At 53.8% G+C, this 15,449-nt stretch overlaps 1 protein-coding gene across 2 annotated transcripts in view; it reads right to left on the reverse strand.

Moving 5' to 3' along the window:
- The window catches only part of AGAP1 (ArfGAP with GTPase domain, ankyrin repeat and PH domain 1), a 306,663-nt gene that overhangs the window by 74,725 nt on the left and 216,489 nt on the right, over positions 1-15,449 (reverse strand). For both annotated transcript variants that reach the window (XM_029933558.1, XM_029933559.1), the window contains one exon: positions 11,908-11,985. In XM_029933558.1, coding sequence (XP_029789418.1) covers positions 11,908-11,985 — 78 coding nt within the window. The remainder of the gene's footprint in view (positions 1-11,907; positions 11,986-15,449) is intronic.

Consider the following 15,449-nt stretch of genomic DNA (forward strand, 5'->3'; position numbering starts at 1 on the left):
CTCTAGGCAAAGAAATTTACCGTAACAGCCTTTGTTCAACCCTGCCGGGCAACATGGTAAGACAAAATAGAGAAACAGAAGATCTAAAGACTCGAAAGATATAAACTCACGGATTACATGACTGTTTACATAGGAAACCACAAATAAGTGGCAAATTCTGAGACATGAGGACAACGGTAAATGGACGAGATACAAGACCAGTATACAGAAATTCTGGTGGCACTCAATCCCTTGTTGCACTGAAATGCCGGTGGCACTTCTGTATCCTAAAACAGAGGTCATGTTTCAATATTTCTGTTTATACATGTGTTTCTTTCCATCCATGAGGGAGGGAAGGAGAGAGAAGGAACAGCGGCCAAGCCAAATACCTCCCCCAAAGCAGCCATATGAAGGATCGCCCGGAACCCGCACTCGTCACCGAGGTGGCACGGAGCGGACCCGCCCCGAGTTTTGAAGTGATGGCTCAGTGCGCGAGTGGCCAGGGCGGGTCCCACGCCTGGCTTCCTGGACACTGAGGGCCTGGCGGGGCTGCAGATGATGACGAAACACCAATAAGGCTCAACAAAGAGCAAATAAACGGATGCCTGGCCTCCGTGACCCGAGCCTGGCGGGCACGCGCTCCTGAGGACAGGCCGGCCCTGGCGAGCGGGGGCCGAGGGCAGGGAGAGCACGCGCAGCTCTCGCGACCCAGTAGCGAACCACCTGCCCCCACACTCAAGTCCCCGGTTCATCTGGCACGGTGTGCTTTTTCCACGGGGAGGCCTGTCAACCTCGAAAAGCACCCCACGATAGAAAATAACGAGGCCGTGAGTGAGGGCGCCGCGTGGGGCCACGGTGAGCGCCGTGGTCACGTGACCGCCTGCGTGGGGGCCGGTTTTAAGGCGTGCGGAAGCGCGACAGCGGCCGGAGGTCAGGCCTCACCCCCGAGGTTATGTGCTCCGAGGGGCTCGAGGTGCAGTCCGACAGAGAATTCTGCAGTGGCTGTTTCTGTTTTAGAGGAACCGCTGGGCCTAGAGGTGGCAGAAGATGGGCCCGAACTCGCCCACGTGGGCTCCGGCAAGGCTCCTGAGCGAGGGGCTGACGGAGCCTCTGGCGCTGGGCCGGCCTCTGCGGGTGCGCCGCACCCAGGGGGCTTCCTGCTGAACTGTGAGCCCGAACATCTCACCGCCTGGAGGAGAGGGTCCGGCGCTCTGTGGACAAGGGAGGGGGACCCCCACGATTCCCCAGGAAAGAGGGGGCCATCCTGAGCCTTCTTGTAGATTCCAGGCCCTGGTGAAGGTGCCTTTTAAGAAGCTGGGCTGGCTGGGCACCTGGCTCCCTGAAGGAGGGATGGGAACCTGGGCGCACGGTCTACCTGTGCCTGACACCCAGCACCCGCCGCAGGAGCCCAGTCATGCTGCCAGCATCCCGCCTTTCCTGGTACTGCCGTCTTCGTGTGTGTGTCAGGGAGAGCAATACGTTAACACTCACAGGCACGGTTAGAATTTCAGAACTGAATTGTGTCTGCCGTAAGACTTTGCCTCCCAAGATTATATATATATAAAAAAGAACAAGGATTAGAGAGCAATTGCATTTAAAAAGATACAAATATTTTAAACATCGATTCATTTTTGAGAGACAGAGAGAGAGCACAAGCTGGGGGGGGGGCGGGGCAGAGAGAGAGAGAGGGAGACACAGAATCCGAAGCAGCCTCCAGGCTCCGAGCTGTCAGCACAGAGCCCAATGCGGGGCTTGAACCCACCAACCATGAGATCGTGACCTGAGCCGAAGTCCGACGCTCAACCGACGGAGCCCCCCAGGCGCCGCGATACAGCAACTGCATTTTCAGTCACGTTACGTATAATTTCCATGAGGGGATACTTTGTTTCTTTGTAATGAATCTACTGCATGGACTAATAAATATTAAAAACAACCCTGTTGGGTTCTGATTCTGTGTCAGGAAAAATGCTGAGACCTTATCGGCATTATCTCATTACATTTGATTCTCCTCTCTCTAAAGTGGCCAGCAGTGCTCTCTGTTTCTGAATAAACAATATGTTTTTTTTAATGTTAATTTGTTTTTGAGAGAGAGCAGGGAGGGGGAAGAGAGAGAGGGAGACACAGCATCTGAAGCAGGTCCCAGGCTCCTAGCTGTGAGCACAGAGCAGGGCTCAAACTCATGAACCATGAGATCATGACCTGAGCCGAAGTCTGATGCTTAACTGACAGAGCCCCCCAGGCGCCCCTTAATAACCAACATTTAAAGGAAAGGAACTAGCGAGGTGTCCAGGGGGAGATGGAAGGGCGCCCCACCTCCCATGGCCTTTTTCTGCTACTGATGTCGGAAAATCAAGGTGGTGGGTCTTTTATTTTTTTATATTTAGAGAGAGAGAGAGAGAGAGAGAAAATATTTCAAGCAGGCTCTAGGCTCAGTGGAGAGCTGCAAGGGGAGCTCCATCCTACGAACCACGAGATCATGACCTGAGCTGAAATTAAGGGTTGGACGCTCAGCTGACTGAGCCCCCCCCAGGCGCCCCAGGGTAGTGGGTCTTTCAAAAGGAGTCCCCAGAAATCTCCACCCAGCTTGTCACCGTGCCGATTCTTTGAATCCGGTCCATCTGGAGACATCAAGGGACAGGATGGCTGGCTAGCAGAAAGCATCTCGTTTGCCCTGCTGTCGTCACGGCTCCTGTGACATAACGCCCCGGAGGTGACCGACACAAGCCGGGGACCCCCCAGCTGCCATCTTTGGTGACTGGTCAGGGAGGAGGGACGGTCCATCTAGGCCAGGATGATCCCAGCACAAGATGCTCGTGACTGTTCTGCTCTGGGAGGGGACACTTATGCCACATTTCCTTCTCCACATTTTCGTAGCGGGGTCGGGGCTACAGAGCTCCGTCTTCTCTAACCTGGGACTTGGTAAGATGTGCCCCACAGGTACACGACCCTCCGTCCCTTCCACGCCAAGGAAGACCTCTGTGACCGAAGCCCCCACCCGTGGGAGGTGAGAAGGACAGTTGCCCAATCCTTTCCAGACTCCTGGGCGCAGGGGTCTCTGGAGGTACCTGGACCTTGCATGGGCACCCCACCTTCCTTCTCTGGCCTGGACCCCTTTAAATTGGATTTCCGTCACTCCCAAAGCCGGTCCTGACTAGTCCAGGGGAGAAAAGGCCTGGCTCTGGCGGGGGGCACCCACCTGCTCACCAGCCACCCTACTACGTTAACGTCTGGTCAACTTGTGATCCTTGCTCATGGCAAGTGACGATTTATGCTGATCAAGTAAACAGCCGATTTCTGGGCCCCCATAGTCTCCCTTCTTCTGTAAGGACAAACCACCAATACGTCCCTCCTCATGCTCAGGAAAGAATTTCTACCAGATGATACTGGCGTATTCAAGTCACCACTGGACCATGATTCCATCACACCACCAAGTGACAACTGTGATGTTTTAGTTTTATGCAACTAGATAAAAAATGATAAACACGATAATTGGCAGCATGAGGCCAATCAGTCAGAAAGACAGACAGAACATTATTCTTCCCTCCCGTCCTCATTTAAGATGTGAAGAGCGGGCGCTCGGACCGTCGGAAGGGATGGTTGCTATTTTCCCATTCAAGCGGCTTCATTTCGCTAACACAAACCACCTCTTTGTGACAATCACAGCGGCTCACGTCTAATCCATCCTGTGAAAACAGAGCTCAGGTTGCGAGGAGCCCGGACGACGCAGACGGTACGTGCACTCCTTAGTCTCAGGCGTAAAACGTCACCAGCAGAATTCAGTCCCCGGGCCCCGGCCGACGACAGATCAGAGCGCCACGGCACCCCGACGCCTCTGATGAAGAACTGTGCTGTCTCACGGCGTGACGCTCCGGGGCTGAGCTGCTGAATAAAGTTTTGTGATTGGGCTCGCAGGGATTTGAACAGTTTTCCGTGTTTAACAGTTAGCTGCGGAAAGGTCCACTATAATAGTATTTTAGCGCCATGAACCTGTCGAAATCAACCTGCCCAATTATTCCAAACGACATTAATAACACCGGATATTACACTAATTGCGTCCAGTTTCTATGCAGACGAGGCCCCGTGGGGCTAATTTTGCCTCCTCAGGGGCAAGCAACTCAGCCATCAGACTGATCTCACAAGGAATCCCTCCTCATTACACAAGTCTGGGCTGTCAAACTTTTTTTTTTTTTAAAGGTTAATGGGCCAATCAGTCATCAATTATTTTTGCGGAGTCTGAGCAGACAAAGGGTTAAAAGGACTCAGCGCAGCTTCAACTGTTGTACATTTGGAAGTTGTTTGCAACAGGAGACGGCTGACGGGGGTGCCTTCTGGGCAAGCGGGGGAGAGGGGAGGAGACGGGCCGGGGAGCTTCCATGAGACGCAGCCGCCGCACGGTTTTAAAATGCAGAGGCCAAGGTGACCCCGGCTCTTGTGCCTGATGGACGCACAATGGCTCAAAAACATCTCTGAGATGAATGAGGATGCTGCGCAGATCTGTCCGTCTTCTGAATTTAGAAGGGCTCAGGTGCCCGGAGGGGTGCCTGGCCGGACGGGGAATCCGAGTCCGTTCTCGGGGGCCCCTACAAACCTGGACCCCAGACCGTGATGCTTGGCGGTATCCCTGAGGCCAAGTGTCCTTCCTGACGTAGTTAACGACAGACAGGATGAGAGTGTCCTCTAAGCTATGCAGACAGGAGACGTCCAGCACAGAGGAGAGACCGAGGCAGCCACTCGGAGTCCAGGGTCCGCAAAGCCCAGGGGCTTCCGGCGGTCACCATTTAGAAGTGATATGATGATAAAATGGCCAAGACTTGTAGGGAAACAGCTGTCTTCTCCACTTCAGGCTTCTGTCGTTGGAGAATTAGTTCCAATTTGTATGTTCATAGCAACATGAATGTTTGGCCAAGTCATTTTCCTTCATCATCAAGTGAAGATAGCAATGCCCCCCACCACCCCCCAGATCCTGCCCCAAACCCTACGCCGTCTTTTCTTCACGTCCTACCAACTTTGGGGTCGTCTCTGGGAATGCGCTTCCCTCTACTGTCCGTCCTGCTCTACTCTCCCACAGACTGGGACCTGCCAGCCGTCCGGCCCCCCCACTCTGACCTCAGCACCAACTGGGAGGGAGGCACTGGGTTGGACTCGGATGAAGGCGGCGTGCTGTGCCTCCCCTTCCCTGGCCAGGAGAGACACCCACAATTCCCAAATCCCCGACCCAGCCTCAGGGTCCTTCCTAACGCAATTCCCCACGCCGCCATGATCAAGTGGCCAGACCTGGAGACAGAGAGGGAGTGCATTTGCCATCCTGCCCCCTCTCTGCGTCTCCCACCATCTCCGCACTACAAGATGATTCAAGGTTATGGGGTACACAGCCCCAGGCTCTTACGCTGATTTTTGAGCCATACATTTTGTAAAATACTTCAATATTTCTGCTTCCAAAGCATATCTTAAATAGGCATGTGGTTTGGATATTTTACTCGATTATGAAAACCACACGTTTGAGGTTTCAGCCAAAATCCACCATAAGGTGTCAGTTTTTATTTATTTTCAGCCTTTCTCCCGTTTTCGTAGGACAACATAAATATGAAAGAAAACCTAAAGACTGTGGTCCAGGACTGTGCAGAACTGAGAGCCATGGCAGTGGGACAATACATATGAAAACGCTCCTCCCACCTGCTTGGGAAGTTAATTTTAAGCAGAAAGGAAAAAAATCATGATTTCTGGTCATTATGAAGACATGCGGTTCATGGTTCTCGGGTAAATATTTTTGCAAGCTCTGAATTTGGTATATATCTTTGTTTAGCCCAGAGTCCCACCGACGGGTGGTGCTGTGGCCTAATTTAGGACACGAGCGGAATTAATTCTGTGAAGAAGTGAGCCCCCAGAGGGAGGTCACAAAGGTAGGCATGTTTACCGCTGTTGTCACAGGAAGAGTCTCATGAAACACAAAGGAGGTTTTGATTTCCCAAACACGTTAGAGAGAGCTGGGGGTGGGGGGCAGTCCGAGAGCCAGGCAGGCCCCACGGAACTCTATTCTATTAGCTCCGCCTTCTAGAACCGGAGGGCACCAGGCATTGCTTAAATCGAGGAGGGTCTCTAAAACAGAGCTCCTCAAAGATAAACGGCCCGGTCCAAAACCGACAACAGTCCAGGAGGGAGAAGACGAACCTTTAACACCTTCCCCACAGTCCAGGCACTGCAGCAAAGCCCAGCGCCCAAGCGCTTGGTTTACAAAGAGAAACACAAGCCAGAGGTACGGGGTGTAATTTATCTGGGTCCTAAGAGCGCTCTGCACAGTTACCACTTGTTCATTCTAACTTCTATCAATCACTTTCTGGGGTCCCCGATCTCCTGGTGGAAGCAGTGCATGGGCTCTGCCATGCTGGGCGGGTCGTGCCCTGCCCGTGGGGTCCCCCACCCCGCCCTGCCCAGCTACTGCTCCCCGCAGAGGTGGTCGACAGTACGGTCATTCTTTTTAAAGTCGAGGGCTGGAGGGGGCCTGGGGGGCTCCGTCAGTTGAGCGTCTGACTTTAGCTCAGGTCGTGATCTCACGGTTTGTGAGTTTGAGCCGCCCATTGGGCTGGCTGCTGTCAGCCTGGAGCCTGCTTCCGTCCTCGGTTCCCCTTTCGCTGTCCTTCCCCTGCGTGTGCTCTCTCTCTCAAATAAAAAAAAATCAAAACATTAAAAGAAAAAAGTCAAGGACTGGAAAAACAAGCAACCTTGCTTTTCTCCCCAAAAAGTCAATTCTGGAGTTCTTCTCCACGGAAGGGTGCCTCCAATCTTAATTTATCTGGATGAGTTCTTAACCTGTGCCATTCATCAGTGACCAGGGCCCGCTTTGGCTGACTCTGCCTTCCACTACTGCGTTCGACAGGTTTAAAAACCGGTCCCATGCATCCTCTCCACGGACTGTTCTTGGAGTTAGTTTCCTATGAAATAACGCTTTCTAACAATGTAATGGTGAGCCCTGTGGTCATCCTGACTGGGGGCGGGGGTCTGTGAATTTCTTCTTCGATTACTCTTCGAGGCGGGCTTTATGGTCTTCATTTTGGAGAAAGAAAACGAGGCAGGGGCAGGAGAGGTCCAGCGTGTCATCGGAAGTCTCACGGCCCAGGAAGGGGCAGAAACGGGACTGGCCAATGTCAAATTTCTAATGTCTGATGGTTCCCTTGATGAGGTCAGTGGGAAGGGGTAGCTTTAGAAGTCGGGAACAAAGACGCTGGATTTTAAGTTCCCCCTTGTGCTTCCAGGGTGACCCCTCTTGTTGAATCTCTGCTCCTTGCCGCGTGAACGTTTTCTCAAGCTCCGAGTTTTCTGTGCATGAGAGAACTTGGGGTACTGTGACATGAGACACAGACCGGCAGGGGGTGCGTGTGGACGTGGTGTTGCCGGCCCCTGGATGTGTAAGCGCACCAACTCCTCGCCCCTGCTTGCGTCGGGGCCACTGTCCCCGTGGTGTGCTGGCGGGGGAGGGGGACCGAGGAACAGTGGAGGCTTCAGATCTGGATGCAGACCTTCTGGCTCAACAGTCTGGGCTCCCAAGCACTGTCCACACTGCTCCTCACAGACACCAGGTCTGCAAAATTTCTGATCAAGGATCAGAGTGTGACTGGAGGTATCTGGAGTGACGTACGGTGAAGAGCCCTCAGCGTAGACGGCAGCTTCAGGCGGTGGGGCCCTGGGGCCGGGCTGGGTCCAGACACCACAGCAGGACAGAACTGGTCACACCCGTGAAGGCAGAGCAGTCCCGTCTCCATCGCGTGGTGATGGCTGTCCCCTGAGCATTGCAGCCCCAGCAGGGCGTCTACACCTCCGCTGGAACCTACGTGTGCTCCATGCTGGTGGCTGAGCCCACGTCCAGGGTTTGGCTCCAACCCCAGAGCCCAGCCCAGTCTCCACCTGCCAAGGTGCTTTCCGGGGGCACAAGGTCGCCCTTCCCCATGCCTCAGTTTCTCCTTTTGTAAAATCGCACAGGATGCGATGCCAGGAAGCCACTCAGAGCTGTGGTCAGTGGAGGCTCCTGCTGAATCCTGTGGACGGTGATGCCCCCCAGAACCCTTGCACCGTGGGGAGCGCTGCTCTCCACCAACCCCCAGGGCACCCGGGGGCTTCCTTGGAACTTACCTTCCTCATCCCGTGTCAGGCTCTTTGCTCAACATCCCGGGCCTGCCTGTCAGCCCCTCCCCCGTCCGCCGCCCGGGACCCACACCGGGCAGGGTCCGGAGACCCCGGCAAGCTTGTCCCGCCCTCAGATGGGCGTGTGTAAACACACGCCCATCCTCTCCTCAGCGCTGGGACCCCGGGGCACCAGGTGGCGTGAGGTCTGCCCGTGGGAACGCGCTGTCCCCACTATCCGGTGCGGGCGGGCCCTGACGCAGGTCCAGCGCGACCAGCTGTGCCGTTCTCGGAAGCTTCAGCTTCTCTACACAGGCCTGCTTGCGATCACAGTGCTGGGCACCTCGCGGTCCCTCTCTGTGGCCCACTGTGGCGGGGGTGGGGGGAGAGGCAGTCCAAACAGGGTTCACAGGCCTGTCTCTGGGGCAAGTCCAGCTGCATGGAAATGCATGGAAGGCCAGGCAGAGTCAGACATCAGGTCGACAGTGAACCTGGCTGGGCTTGGGTGTGAGCATCCTCTGAAGTGTGAAGTGCGGCTCAGCTCACAAACGGGGGGGCCTCGCACCCCCAAGAAATGCCCGTTGCTCCCCAACGCATCTCTCCTTTGCCTGTTTATGCTTTATCACAGGTCCCAAAGAGTCCCTCCGTTCCTCCAGTCATCTCACAGGGGACGAGAGTCCCGCCTGTCTCCAGGTGTGCGGGGACGTGAAGGCCTGAAGACACCGTGTGGGCTCCGCGTGACCCCTGCTCTGGGGGGGGGGGGGCATGGCTCACAATCTGACAGGCCTTCCTTCCACGTCTCCTGGACACAGCGTCCACCTTCTGCCCACCTCTGTCCCTTCTGGGAAAGATGCGACCACAGCCCCTGGCCTGGAGGTGTCTTCCCCTCGGGCTTGGAGGCAGCGACGAACTGGAGAATCCAATCCTCAACATACCTTCCATCCCACCTTCACAGACCTCTGGGATGGCAACACTGGGGTTCATTCTTTTGAAAGAACTGAAACCTCACCAACCCTGACAAAGGGTTACGTTTATATACAGTAACAGATGTAAAAACCAGTCCAATATAATGTATATAGAGGTCAGGTTTCCCTCTTGCTTCTGGAGATATTTAACCCTGACGGACAGAAGAAAGTAGAAGAGAGCACATTTCTGTCCGTCCTCTAACCTTGTCTGTGTGCTCCCCTCGTGAGTTCTGTGTGACCCGTGTCGGCCCACTCCTGACATCCAGGCGCCGTCCTGCTCCGTGAGGACCCGGGTCCTGGAGCTGAGCTCTCTGGGCGCACACTCTGTCTCCAGAATTCCAACTTCCCGTCTCCAACATGATACCTTCCAGCAGGGTGGCTGGTAGAGGAGCTGAAATCGTGCAGGCCAGGGGTCGGAGAAGAGTGGACACAGGAAGGAAAGGGTTTTGGAGCAAGATCACAGGGTTCAAGCCCCGGTCCTGCCCGTCCCTCACCGGCCTGAGCTGCCAGGCAGCGCCAGAACACCTGAGCTGCACTTTGGATCTGGAAATGGGGGTGCGGGCGCCCCTGCCCTGGGTCGCACGGGGGGTCTCCCGGGGCAGTGCCTGGCTGACAGCGCGTGCCCCACCCCCTAGACTCCCCGGAAACTAGAGAGTCAACTGTGCTTTGGTGTCTGGAGGGGCCTCTGTGTCCATCACACAGCGGGCCACCTCGAAAAATACTCCGCCTGGGGACGGGGACATTGGCGGGATGCTGGAGCCCTCAGGTGACCACCCAACGCGGAATGCTCAGGATACGAATTTTCGTGAAAGACCGTTTTATAGACAAAGAATGTGATGATGTCACACAGCAAAAGGCTGGGAATCAGAAAGGCGTTACACGAGTTCGGCTAGCACGGTTCAAAGTGGTATGAGAGGAGACGGTGCGTGCAGAATGACTCCGAGACCCACAGTCAGCGAAGAGCGCCCACATCGCTTAACTGAAGATTCACAGGTGTAACTCAACACTGAACAGAAACGGGAGAAAGCAGGAGGGAGGGCGGGCTCTGTGGTCAGGATTTACTCCGACACCCCCAGGACAGCCTTCGGTACCTGTCGGCAACCGACTGCGGGACCCCGCGGTCAGCCTCATCTGGTGCGTACAGATTTCAGGGAGCAGCGGGCACGTCAAGGTCCGACCCCAGCCAGGCGTGCCGGGCGAAGCAGACCCCGATTACCTGCTTGGTCAAGGCGAGAAGTCCCCGCTTCTGCACATCGTCACACCTGTCACGCCCGTCAGCAGGTCCCAGGGGAACTGTCTGCCGCCTTACTGTCCCCCAACTTTGTATACAACCACATGTAAAACCAGACGTCACTTTTTTTTTTTAAAGGCTGGAAGTCAATAAACAAATGTGTTGTGACAAATGTGTACACACACAAAAGGAAAATGTATTTGAAAAGGACACAGGGCAAAGAAATGATATGCAGCCTAAATTGAAAAACTAACACTCAAGAGAAGGGACTGAGTACATTTAACACCCTTTAAAACACAACAAAAAATGAGGCCGTGTGCGAGTGTTCCTAAAATGCTATTATTTTTCTCTCTCATTTTGTCTTTCTTGAGTGAATGCTTTGAAAGAAGATACCAAGGGGTCAAGCTCCATTGGCGTCTTCACAGATGACAGTTTCCCCCCGAGGAATGAAAAACAAAATTATGATTAGAAAATAGGCCTTTAACAAGCCATCGTGAAAATGTAGTTTTGTTTTCCAGATTCTTTTTTTTTTTTTTTTTTTTTTTTTCCTGGCTGAGAAGAGGCCTTTCAGTGCAAGACAGGAGTAATTGTGGAAGGAGGGAAAAAAGGATGGTGATATAAATCAGCAAAGGTTAATGATCAGGATGTGGAGAGAGGGACTTGTTTACAGAAATAGTGTGCAATTTAAAATTTACAAGAGATTTAATGCCACTGCTTGGCAATCGCTAAAATCAACAGCCCAGAAAACAGTGACATTAAGAAAAATATTACAGTTATAATCATCCCCAAATAAGTCAATTAGTGTTAGGGCACGAGCTTGCGATTACTTGACCCATTTGGCTTGCACTTAAGTGAAAAAAAATGTCCCCCTATTATACCAAGATCGCTGGATTGTGACCTATTTTGCATCGTGCACACTGTACACCAGCCTCCCCTACAAACGCACTTGGGCCGACGCCGGTTTCCCTTTTGCCTGGCATCAAAATAATTCTGACCCTTGACATTTGTAATCATAAAAAAAAAAAAAAAGGAGGCAATTTATAATTGTGTTGTTCCAATGAAGGTGGGAAAAATTCAATCTGCTCTTCTACAAAAGCAGGGGCGGCTGTCTCCGGTGGAAAAAGCAACGCAAGTCAATTTGTGAACTTTGGCACCAGACCACCTTTAGAAACACACCAATATACTGAATTTACAAGCAATCGCAGCCCATGCAAATGACCCGGGCCTGGCTGCCTGCGGATTAGAGCCGCACACGACATTATGGAGTAAGCATCCACAAAACAAATTAAGACTGTTACTTAAATGTCACGGCACACTATTGTATTTGGCTACAGATCATTACACCTGATACTAACACTTTTAAAAACTGTAATAACTTGGGAAATATTACATTGAGTGCCCGCATGTATAAAGGGAAGGGGGAAAAAAAAAAGAGGAGAAAATAGGTTTCTCGAGTAATTTAAACATCACGACTCTAGGACTGAAGCGAAAGGTCAGAATTTAAGTAAGCTGAAAGGAACATGAATGGCAGAATCAAGCACACGGACGGGAGATGGAGACGGCGGGATGACTCTGCAGACACGGGAGGGGACATGCGGCGCGCGGGCGCGGCGTTACCTTCGGTGTTGGTGCCGCCACCGCTGTATATATTTCGCAGGCTACCAACACGGTTTAGTTTCCATGCCTTGCGCTTGGCTGCATCCCGAGAGCAGAGAGAGGGGCGGGGGGGAAAGAGAGAAAACAAAAAGGAAAATAAAACAAATGAAAAGGGGAGAAAAGAAATGTCAAAGCACTTCGTGATGTCACCTCCGAGCCAGCGGTTCCTGGGAGGCAGGTGTGCCCCGCCGCCCCACCAGCACAGGGCGCTCCGGAGGGGTGGAGGCGTGCCAGCCGTCGTCATTAGGCTGGCACGGGATCAAACAAATGCCCGGGCAAGGAAGCCCATGCATCGTTTCCACCCTGCGGGGCTGGGCGCGTGGCTCCTCCAGCCAGTGCCAGGCTGGCCTTCTTGGCGATGGGTGGCATCTTTTGAAGGAGCTGGGATGCCAGCAGCCATAAACCCTTTGATTTGGCAGGACGGTGGGAGCATGTCAAATCTAGAGACCCCAGTGATTAGCGGGTCGCGGGGACACGGCAGAAGCAGGTCCTGAATGGCCCGAGCTGCTCACGCCAGGGCTGTCTGCCCCCAGACAGATGCTCGTCCCGACCGCAGCCCCCCAGCACAGCCCCTCTTGCTGTGGTCAAAGGGAGGAGTCCCTTCCCCTTCCCGTGGGGGCTGCCAGGGGCTCTGAAGGGGGCTCTGAGGGACCCACATGCCTCAACCTCTCAACCCAGTGAAGAAAGAGCATCCGAGAGAGGGGAAAAGAAGGCAAAAGGCCAGTTAGCTGAGGAAGAACCAGGTCTGGGAGAGACGCGGCATGAACCTGGCGCTGTGCGGTCCCTGCCCGCCTCAGACACGCTTCTCCAGGGACACGTTCTCGCCTCCCCCGGCCCCCACCCTCAGGGCCGAGACACCTGTGGTGAAGAGGTGGGCTCCGGTGGGCCCTGCAGAGGGGACGTTTCGTCAACAGGGAAGGTCAAGTAGGGAGCTTCCCGTGGGGCACGTCTCCCGGCTGGGGACGCAGCCGCAGATCCCAGGGCCAGATGGCCACCCCACAGCCACACATGCCAGTGTGTCCGTGGTGGCCACGGTCACCCAGGTTTCTTTAGAGGGGGCACGTCGGGCCATCTCCCTCTCTCTCTCAACCTCCGGAGCCAGGAGAAGAGAGTGGTCAGCCCTGCTCTCGGGCGCTCTGTGGTTAAGTGGCTAACGCAGGTAGGGAAGAAGCGCTCACCTGGGGAAGGCAGGTGTTTGCGTTTCCACAGGTGTGTCTGAAGCTCACGGCCAGAGGCCAGGCTGACCCTCTGGTTCAGACAAGGAACTGACGCAGAGACAAGGAACACGCTGGCCAGGGGTCACCCCAGCACGTTCCTGACTTAGGACAGGCTGGCTCTTGCCCAGACACTCAGTCGCAAAGGGTGTGGGCCAAGCTCTGGCTGTGCCAAGCCCTGGTGGTCCCGAAAGGGGACCCGGTGATGACCAGGGCCTGGAGAGGAGTTTCACTGCGAAGTGAATCCCAAACACTTCCGGGCCCACGGGATGTATTTGGAGACAACAGAAACTACGTAGGAGAAATCAGGGCATTTCAGGAAGCAAGCGCAGTAACCCTGAAACATACTATATATCTGGATGCAAATTTTATGTTCATGAGCAAAGCAGAAAGCAGGTGTAATTCAGTGGTCACCTGACTTAAAACCTGAAGAAAGTGCGCTATCACTAAACATCTAAGAGTCACTTAGGAGCCTGAAAACCAACCGATAATTTAGTGGGACATGTAATCCCTAAACTCGGGGGGCCTTTAAGGTTGGTGACACGTGCGTCAGGATTTAGTCTTGCATGGGCGACTTCTAAGTCCTGCGGGGACCAACTTGCCACGGGGCGTCCGTCCCTGGTCCCTGGGAAGGTCACAGCCGACACCCACCGGCACGAGCACCAGGCACTCAAGACAAAGGAAGCCAAACTCGCCAGTTTTCAAATGTTTACTTGAGAAACGTTCAATGAATATTTATCTGCTCCCTCGGGTAGAGCGGATGCTTTTGCAGAATTAATTGTGTGTTTAATTATTTCCATAGATGCCGCTCTGGTGTCTTGGCCCCCCGTTTACAGGTTCCAGAAAGCCGTGGCCACAAAAGGGACTCCACAACTCAGCGTCAAAACTTCCCTCGGTCTCGAACATTTACATATAAATAGGCAGCGTCTAGGCTGCGCAGCCCTCGGAGGGGAGGGACGTTCCAGTGCCAACCTCTTCCTTCGCCTGCTCTACGCCTCGCATTTTTCATGCTCTGATCTCCCGGTACCGCGTGGATGCAGAGGCAGGAAGTGAGCGCGCAGTCTGGTTTTCTATTAACCTATTGATGAAATAATCAATTTTAATGTGTCAAATGCCATGCCTTTTTCTGCCCCTTAAACAAATGGACTTTTACGGGATGATACCAAGGTCCTGATTCGTGCATTTGTCTCCTGGGGCAATGATTGCTCTGGGTCCACCTGTGTAGAAGCTTCTCGAAGAGAAAATACAGTCATAGTGTCATCGATAAAATCTCAGGTTGTGTGCAGAGTGGCCGCCCGCACTCCCTTCTGCAGGACTCAGGGACGCTGCGCCAAAGGGATGGGCCCTGTGTCCTGACGCTGCTGGCTGGGTGCCTCGCTCCATGACCACGCCACGGTCGCACACCGCGGCCACCACCTTTGCAGCGGTGGTGATGCCTGGGGGCTGCCTCGTGTGGACTGGCTCAGAACGCTAGATGTTCCGGGTATCCTTGTTTTTTACATGTAATTTTGAGAGGGGGGTAGGGAGAGAAAGGGCAGAGAGAGGAGACACAGAATCCGAAGCAGGCTCCAGTACAGAACCTGACGCAGGGCTCAGACTCATAAACCATGAGATCATGACCTGAGCTGAGGTCAGATGCTCAACCGACTGAGCCCCCCAGGTGTCCCTGGGTGGTCTCTACTTTAATTAGAATATTTACTTTATTATTATTATTTTTTTATTTCAGGGATATAGTTTCTCCCGTTTCAACACAGGCTAACTTACTTTGATTTTGTCACTGGTGTTACTTCTCACAAAACTGCTGTTTGAAGATCGGAGTCTCACATTAGGGGCACGAAGGCGGCAGGGTGGCAGCAGCCCACCAGCTCCACCCCGCTGCTGGGCTTCCCCGATGAACACGTCTCGTCTCTACGCAGCTTCCGGTGCCTCACGTATAGCTATTTACGCAGCTCGATGCCTCAATGTTGAGAACACAAATTTGGATCTCCCTGGACGTACAACCCTACGCTGCGTAATTTCAGATGCAATGGAAGCTAAGTGCCAGCCCGAATGGTTGATGGGGAGATCAAGCTCTTCTCACTGCCTGCAAATCAAGTGGCACCGTCTGAACCCCAATCTGGGTCAGCAGGAAAGTCGGCAGGCCCGGGGCAGGCAACGAAGCCAGTAGCAGGACAGCACTCTCTCCGGAATGGTGTCAAAACGTGAACCGTGAGCTCATGTTCAGTACCAGACTGTCTGTGAATGCCACGGCAAGAGGCAGTCCACGGACGCAAGGCTCATGCTTGAGAA

This window comes from Suricata suricatta, chromosome 3, assembly GCF_006229205.1.
Source record: "Suricata suricatta isolate VVHF042 chromosome 3, meerkat_22Aug2017_6uvM2_HiC, whole genome shotgun sequence".
Taxonomy (NCBI): domain Eukaryota; kingdom Metazoa; phylum Chordata; class Mammalia; order Carnivora; family Herpestidae; genus Suricata; species Suricata suricatta.